Below are 8735 nucleotides of genomic sequence, written 5' to 3'. Positions count from 1 at the left end.
ACCCTCATGTTATGGAAGATCTAGTGAGTATGAGGTCCTCTTTGGGATTATGACATCAGATCTGGACCATGAGAGGTCCCTAGAGTCATTACCTTCTAGATTTTTGCAAGCAAATAAGCAATTGGAGACTGGGTTGCCATTTCTAGTGTTATTTCTCCATTTGAGGCTTGAATTGGGTTGCATGCACGTAAAGGTTGCACCTTTACGTGACTTTTGAGTGTTTAAGGGTTAGATCTATGATTTGGCTAAGCAGATTTGACCTCAGGAGGTTGTATGAGCAAGTCCATGGAGGAAACTTGCCGAGTCCATATGTAGACTCGACGAGTCGGACCGGGTTGCCCCGGGGTCTGACTCCAGTGGTGACCTGGTGAGTTGAGGGGTGACTCAGTGAGTCGAGTAAGGCTTAGAAAGGGAAGAGTCTGTGGGGACGATGGGACTCGCCGATTCGTCGTATGCACTCGGCGATTCTGGTCAAAATGGACAACTGACTTTTGGGTTGACTTTTAGGGTTTGTCAACAAATGGGCCTCGGGCCTGTAGAGGGGTAGAATGATCTTTTACCCTTCTAGGAATTTGCATGAGAGAATATCCAAAATATGAAGAGGCGTTTATTTAGTGAAATTTATTATTGTGACTAGGTGGAGGCTAGGGCAGTATTCTGATATCGAGATTTTACCGAGATTCCCGAGGTGAGTCTTCTCACTCTACTTTACCTAGTGTGGTAATCAGAGTTATGTGACAGTGTACCTTGAATGCTATTTATGTGTTGTGATTCTATGTGATATGTGATATGCATGTTTCAGAGTTTACAGAGCTAGGACCAGTGGGTCCACAGAGTTATGGGACCAAGAGGGTCCCATAGAGACATTCGACCAGAGGGTCATTAGAGTTACAGCCTTGAGTGGCTGATATGTGTTTATGTGGTATTTTGGGGAACTCACTAAGCATTTATGCTTATAGAGTTTTGTGTATGTGTTTCAGGTACTAGTGATGATTGCGGGAAGGCGCCGGCATGATCTGTACACACTCATGGAGCTTTTGTTTATATGATTCTGGGATATGTTTTTCTATGATGATAGTGGATACACTATGTTTATTATTATTTTATGAATGAAAGTATGTTTTAAAATTGTGAAAAATTATTTGAAAATTTGAGTGTTACATGGTTAAAGTTCAGTAGCAACACCGTAAAGGATCGGAGTTGAATTGGGAGCCCGAGACTGAGATGCACGAGCACTACCCTAATATGTTTTCAAAGGCTGACTTTGACGAAGAAGTCTGATTCTAGTGTGGGAGAATTGTAACATTCGGTTTTAAGGTATTTCCATTTTTGTCCTTGGCTTAACTAAAATTTGCATAATTGGTCCTTTATGTCAAAAGCCTTGCACTTCAGCATGTACGTTGGGTGTACGTGAGGTATGTGCAATGTACACGAACGTGACCTGGATCACGGAGCTCATGCAAGTACGTTGGGCATCCATGTGGTATGTAGGGCATACTAGCTCAGGTTCTAAACCCTAATTTAGGGGTTTGCTCTCTATTTAATCCACCTTATGCCTCCCTTGGACATTCCTTATCATCCTCCCTTCCCTCTAAACCCTAGGTATCGAATCAAGCCTTGAGATTGAGGATCTTGGAGTCTTTTTGGTAATTTTGTGCATTCTTGTTGAGGAAGAAGGTCCTTGAAGAAGGTGGTGTTGCTTGCAAGCTTGCAGATCCTGAAACTCCTTCATCTTGTGCATCTTTTGAAGGTATAAAGTCCATACCTTGTTGATGTTCTTTCTAGATCTCCTTATATGGGTTTTTATGAGCTTTTTGTCCCAAAGCTTGGATCTTTGTGAGTTTGGAGTACTCTATAGCATATTGGCTTTCCTTTTAGATGTTTTAGAGTGCTTAGATTCATAAAAATGGTTGCTTGATCGTTGCCCTTGGCCCATGCACGAGTTAAGTGACTTAAAGTGTTGTAAAAGTTAGATTTTTGTGTATTGATCCCTATCTAGCCATGCAAAGGCTTAAAGTCAGTGACTTTATGGGTTAAGACATTCTATAATGGTCAGATCTGAAGTTGGGATAAGTGTCTTAAAGGATTAAGACATAAAAGTTGTTAAGTATGGACCAGACAGAGTACACTGGTCTTACTCCTAGTTACCCCTCGCGTAGCCAGGCCCATCCTCGTTGATTGCTGACTCGAGTTATACACCCTACGTAGGAATGTGTACGCCCCATATACGAACGAGAATGTGGACTTGTTAACTTTTTCCGACTTTTGACCTTGGTCAAAAGATTTAGGGGTTTTAGACCATGGAAGGGTAAAATGGTCTTTTTTTCCTTCGGGGGCATAGTTATGGGATTAGACCTATTATTCGGGTTATAACCTTAATTGACTAGGGTTACTTGTTATGTTATTAGATGGAGTCTAATTCCGACAGATCGGGTGTTAGATTTATATGTCATCGGTATCATGTGTGTCTCCTCACTTATTCTTACTTGTGTTGTAGAATAGTTGTATTTGTGGAGACTACCCTGAAGGCGTTACTCTTTGATCCATCCTATCTTGTAAAGGTCATTCACTGTGTGAGAAGTATACTAAAAGGGAGAGAGAAAGAGAGAGTGGATTATTGAGATGAATGAGAGGGGAGTAGGAGGCAGTTGTTACCAAAAAAGGATAGAGATAATGGAAGCAGGAGGTGGCAAGTTGAATCCACAAACTAAGTAGGAGGTGGCAGTAAAGGGGAAGAAGAATTTTGACACTCAATAGGCAATTAAATTAGGGATTTTTTCAAAAATGAGGATGTCGGTTGATAAGCAATAACTCAATAGCCATATAAGCAGGAGGTAGCAAGTTGTATGATTGACGAAGCAAGAAAAGCAATACGACAAACAGGAGATGAAGGCTTAGAAGGACAACAGTTGACGTGGCATAAAACTTGAACTTTCGTATAGGTAATTTATATTCTTCCTAAACATCAAAATCAATGGTAATATCTAAAGTATCATCTATCTATTACATGAAAATAATCAACAACAACAAAAACTAAACAATCAATGCATACATTGCATGGAGAGGATTGAAGATGAAACGTTTTGTTTGTCAAGAGGGCGAAATTTCAACAATTTAGAAGTAAACATTCAATTATTATAGATGTAGGGACAATACGGTTAACTTTTTTAATTATTATAATAACTCTAATATATAAAAAATGATTATAAACTAATAACAACATTGTAAACAAAGATTTTGACAAATACGGTTTATAAAGGATAAATATGATATTAAGAAATTAAAATGAACAAATATGATATTTTGATGTTTAAAAATGTCATATATCAAATTCTCCCCCAAATAATTATGCTTCCACCTCACTAATACCAACTTGATTTCTTTATTGTGATGTTTCTTTGCCTTACGTTTAAGGGTGTACCCGGCTCTTCTATGAGTCATTTCTTTTGTCCATCCCAAGTTGGAATAGTGGTATGACTTTATCCTCCATCGCGAAGCGCTTTCACGTATAACACATGTGGAACGTGTCACAAATCCCATTCGCCTCTGAAGGTAGCTCCAAGTATGTAAGCAGTACAGCTTGCTTCCCTCGTTTGTGTAACCGAATCAAATGGAATTCTTTAAAGGAAAAATTGTGACAACTGACAAGAGAAGAAACCAAGCATGCACAAGATTTGTTTTATGGTTCCTTTCTCCTGTGTTCAACCACATACTTTTTTTGCAAATCTTTAAGTTTATTAAGTATTTCTTGGAATGTTGGCCGGGATTGTGGTTCACTGAACATAGAAAAGGAAATATATCCCACATCAATTGTAAAGGATATTTTAAACATTTCCATATTAGGAGGTGTTTGGATTGTCTTTTTGAGAGGCAAAAGTTCTTTTTCGAAAAGTTACAAAAAATCAGATTTTCCTAATTTTTCCAAAAAGTCAGTTTTCTTTCTATCTAAAATCCAAAAGTAGCTTTTAAAATGTTTCTACCAAACATCTTTTACATTTTATTTTTTCCAAAAAGGACTTTTGTCTCTCAAAAAGACAAGTCAAACATCCCCTTAGTCCAACATTTTCATCAGATAGAGACCAACCTGCACCAACAACTTTCCATTAGAGAAACCCACAGTGGGTCAACATCTTTTGGAATCTCTAGTCGTCGATTCATGAATCCTACAGCTCCGATAACCTACAAGTATCATATGTAAAACTGTAGTTTGCATTTCACCCTTTCGAGACCTCAAGAATCGTAGAGTTGCATATTGACTTTTGAAGTCAGCGAAACAACCTTAAACATCAAGCTTGATTTGAAGCTTTACTCTTTCTTAAAGCAAAAATAATTGAATTTCATACTTGAGAATAGCATACCTGCATTGGGTTAAGATCATTCCATGGGATCTTCTCAGTGGTAATTTCCCACAATACCACACCATAGCTGTATACATCAGACCTAAAAATTGCCAACAAACGAACCAAATATTGGATTCCAAAATTCAAGAAAAAAAATAATTTCTTTTTCCTCGTACACATACTTACTTTTCATCTGCTTGCTCGTTACATAGGATCTCCGGAGCCATCCATTGAGGCTACAAAAAGGAACAAGAAATCAGTCAAGCCAACATCATCTCTTCTGAAGTCCTAATATAAACAAAACTCTATGCCATTAATAAAATTTCATTTGTGGGTCCCATTTTCTTGGTTCAAGAAAAAAAAAATAGATGAAACCCACAAAAGGGTTCTTGTTCTTCATTGTTATTTTTGGAACAAATTAGGGGAGCTTAAATCAAGAAAGAATATTGAAATACCGTTCCTCTCCCCGACTTTGTTTTGAGGTACGTGTGATGCTTGACACGAGAGAGACCAAAGTCACCGACCTAAAAGATCATATTATAATTATTAATTAGTGAGAAAAACATAAACAAATTAATGCCACGAACCATAAAGGGTAGTCAAAACCATACCTTCACTGTCCAATTCTTATCCACAAGAAGATTTGAAGACTTCAAATCACGGTGAATAATCGGTGGTTTGCAATGATGAAGATAATTCATGCCTCGAGCCTTGAGAGAATCACAAATAACACAAAAAAAAAAATCAAAAAAAGATGATAATTAGTTAATTATTAGCATGCTTGATGCTACTTACGATATCCATCGCCATATGGAGACGACGTTTCCAATCTAATCGGGTTGTATTTCGCTGAAGTATCCGAAACAGACTTCCACTACGCAACAGAAGTCAATTTAAAAAAAAGAGTACTGTATACATGCACATTAATCAAATAATCAATTGAGATTATTTATGCATATTGTCATACGTTTTCATAAAAAAAAAAAATACATCGAAAATTTTATGGGATTAAAGAACCAACCGGGGAAGGAACTCTGTGACAATGGATAAATGCGGAGGTGAGGTCACGCAACCCATGAAGAGCAAAATATTTGGATGTCGAAGCTTTTTCATTAGAGATACCTTCAAAAAAAAATTGGATGCAATTTAAATAATCACATCGTTGAAAAGTGTAATATGCATTAACGAAAATAATAGTTACCTCTTGTTTAAATGATACCATCAAATCATCTGGATACTCTTGATATTCAAATAACTTGATCGCAACATCCTGTATACATAAATTGATTGATGTTTTATATTCTTTTTTCTATATGTCCGTTTCTTAAATTATATAAAAGCGTTTGTGTAACTCTTTTAAGTATACTCAATCCCACATGGTGTAGATTAACAATTTTTTTTTTTTTACTTTTCTTACGCTAAAATTTCCTTTTAATAGGATATGCACGTGCATACCATGAGCCTGTGCCCCAAGGTTCCTCAGCTTTGCGAGGGCCTTGCATTTTTTTCAAAGAAAGTTTCAGTAATGCATCAACTAATTAAGTAAAACAAAATCACAAAACATTACTCTCCACAATAAATATAAATTATAATCAAGTCAGAGATGGAGAACATACTGATCCATACCACAGTGCACGATATACAGTCCCACATGAACCTACCAAAAACATAAAATATCAAAAAATATATATATATATAATTTGATAGTTTGCCAAATGACTACAATACCCTTCTCTTACCTTGTCCAATCTGTTCTCCCATTATCAAATCCTCCCACAAGATTTCACTATCGGTTTCCCTCTCCTCTTTGATGATGGCATTGCTTTTAATGCTCATACTGCTGCTTGAGCTACTTGTAGTACTTCTACTAACATGTAATGAAGAAAACCACAACCCTGAAGCCTCGATTTTGTTATTGCTCTTGTTGGTATTTTCCAATAGTTGAAAGTCTTGTTTTGAGGAAACACAAGAGCTTATTTTTGGACAAGGTTCGTGTTCTTGATTGATATCTAACCTTTGCCAACCAAACCTACCAAATATAGGATCAAAAGACTCTACTCTTTCGTTTCCTTTCTGTGACCATGAACTTCCTTTTTTACCCATCCATGCATCTGCTTTTGAAGAAAAAATCTTGTAGATTCCTGATTTGTTTTCACTCTCATATCCAGAATCTATTTTAAGTTTTCTTGTAAAATGCTCCACTGTGCTTTTGGAAAAAAGATCTACAAATGGAGACTGAATATGTCCCCTTGGGGTGCTTGCTTCATGATCCGTGTAGTTGTCTCCCATATTCATCTTCATCTTCACCTTTGAAATACTGACCAAATTTGATATCTTTGAGGCAATTGATGTTTGTAGAGGTTGTTGAGAGTCGATATGACTCCTTACATGATATGGACTTGAAGCACTCGAAACACACATACCCCCAATTAACCCTCTGTTTTCATTACGAAATGGTGAATTTGTAGCAATAATTACAAATCTTTCACCTTTTTTACTTTTTATAGGAAACTCCCCAGACCAAGTCTCTCCATTTACTGTTCGTTCAAGGAGATAATCAGATAATGAACCATCTTTAGATTCCACTACAAGCTCTGTGGGAGTTTTTCCATAAGCTTCGGCTGATGTATATCCATAAAGCTTTTCTGCAGCTCGATTCCTACACGATTCCCATTAACCAAATATGTTAAAAAAAAAAACTAAATGCTTTTTATCTTCAAATTCATATTAAAACGAACAAGAAACATAAATGATCAATTTGCAGTGGTAGTGGTAGTGGTGAGCTAACCAGAAGATTATCCGAAGGTTGAGACCATATATATGTACAGCTTGATCCATTGATTGAATTATATTTAAAAACTGTGATTCTGTTAGCTTCATATCTAAAGGCTCCATGAATCGAAGCTTGAGTTCACCATATGATGAATTAGACCATTGGTGCTCGGGTTTTTTCTGATTACCAGAGAGCATGAGTTTTGATATTTTTTGTTTGAGGTGAGATTGGAGTTTTTCTAGCTCCTGGATCTTTCTTAATAGCTCCTCAGCTGATGGTGTTTTTGTGTTTTCCTCCATTTTCACGCACTTCAAGAACACACACTGTGATTTCTGGATCAAGAAATTGGTTCTTTAACTCTCAAGTTACAGTTTTGGAGGAAACCCAAATCAATAAAGTAACAAAAACCCAAGATTTCTCACTGAAAGATACAGATTATCAGCTTTCAACCTGTTCGTGTCAGGAAGTCTTCATTTTTATAGAAACAAGAAACACAACACCATAAATCACACGCAAGTAAAACAATTTCATACAAAAACTTTCATACGGCTATTTGTAGATCAAGCAGTTGGTTGTTTTTTCAAGCCTTTTCTTCCCTTTCGGGACACCCTAAATGAAGAAAGTAACACAAAAGTCAATGTTTGACTTGCAGACACACGTACACAAGAAAAATGCAGAAACACTCATCACCTATCCATTGCCACACACAAAAACACATACTTTGATCTGTAGATCACTCGACTAAATGTTATTCAATCCCTTCCTTGCTTTTGAAGAAACACAAATCAAGAAATTAAAGCAACAGAAACGTCAGAGTTTGACTTGAAGATATACGCAAAAAGATATCATAAAAAAACACACATTATCTATCAACTTACACACACACAGAACACACTGTTTTGTAAATCAAGGAATTGATTGTTTTTCAACCCTTTTCTTCCCTTTTCGGGCAAACTCAAATCAATAAAATTGATAGAAGAGTCAAAATTGACTTGCAAAGAAAAAAACTCACATTAACTATTCGTTTTCACACACAAAAACACATACTGTGATATGTAAATATATCAACTGCTTGTTTCTTTAACCCTTACCTGTCTTTTGGAGAAATTCACAATCAAGAAATTACAGAAAACTGAAATTTAAACTTACGGACACACATATGATCTACGGAAATGGGGTTTTTTGTTGAAGATGATTTTTTAAGATGCAAACACTGATGATAAACCAACTAATTTGGTCTTTAGTTCTTCTACTCTCTTTCAGACGCAAATCGAAGTTGAAAACCGTAGATCTGTATCTTCAGCGAGAGAATCAAAGAAAATTGGTGTGTTAGCGTGCCTTGAAAGGTCTCCCCTAAACCCTGTTTTTGTTCTTTCAACTTATAAACTAGTATTATGGAAAATGAGTGAAAGGATCTATCAAACTCTAAATTCTGTACAGATTTAGTTATTTTTTTATACGATCATTATTTTATAGGGATAATGACTTGAAAGGGTAACGAACTTTTGACTTTTATCACATTTAGTCACTAAACTTTTTTTCGTTATCTATTTGCCATGAAAGTTCGTTTCCCTCTAAAAAGTTCAATGACTAAATGTGAACAAACCTCCTCTTGTATTATG

At 36.3% G+C, this 8735-nt stretch overlaps 1 protein-coding gene across 5 annotated transcripts; it reads right to left on the bottom strand.

The window, feature by feature from the left end:
- Positions 1-3250: 3250 nt before the first annotated feature.
- LOC111911928 (uncharacterized) lies at positions 3251-8541 on the bottom strand. 5 transcript variants are annotated; one of them, XM_023907689.3, is made up of 15 exons: positions 8263-8541; positions 7804-7880; positions 7129-7722; positions 6080-6999; positions 5957-5997; positions 5758-5835; positions 5542-5610; positions 5362-5462; positions 5136-5214; positions 4952-5050; positions 4796-4864; positions 4527-4576; positions 4359-4440; positions 4085-4179; positions 3251-3776 (listed from the first exon to the last, which is right to left on the bottom strand). In XM_023907689.3, the coding sequence occupies exons 3-15, from the start codon at positions 7410-7412 to the stop codon at positions 3680-3682; spliced, it is 2064 nt and encodes a 687-aa protein (XP_023763457.1). In that variant the 5' UTR covers positions 7413-7722; positions 7804-7880; positions 8263-8541; the 3' UTR covers positions 3251-3679. The 5 variants fall into 5 exon arrangements, with proteins under 5 accessions (XP_023763457.1, XP_023763456.1, XP_023763459.1 ...); XM_023907688.3 differs by having other exon boundaries at positions 7804-8541; XM_023907691.3 differs by lacking the exon at positions 7804-7880.
- Positions 8542-8735: the final 194 nt, after the last annotated feature.

The sequence above is a fragment of the Lactuca sativa genome, chromosome 1 (assembly GCF_002870075.4).
Source record: "Lactuca sativa cultivar Salinas chromosome 1, Lsat_Salinas_v11, whole genome shotgun sequence".
Taxonomy (NCBI): Eukaryota; Viridiplantae; Streptophyta; class Magnoliopsida; order Asterales; family Asteraceae; genus Lactuca; species Lactuca sativa.
Note: the sequence above shows the minus strand (reverse complement) of the source record. Positions and strands in the feature narration are given on the sequence as shown.

Excerpts from the sequence above, each read along its gene's own strand:
- LOC111911928 (XM_023907688.3), bottom strand. The coding sequence starts at position 7,412 with ATGGAGGAAAACACAAAAACACCATCAGCTGAGGAGCTATTAAGAAAG. Across the intron at positions 4,441-4,526 it reads AACGAGCAAGCAGATGAAAA|GTCTGATGTATACAGCTATG; the intron begins GTAAGTATGTGT and ends GGCAATTTTTAG. Across the intron at positions 3,777-4,084 it reads ATGGAAAGTTGTTGGTGCAG|TGAACCACAATCCCGGCCAA; the intron begins GTTGGTCTCTAT and ends TTCTATGTTCAG.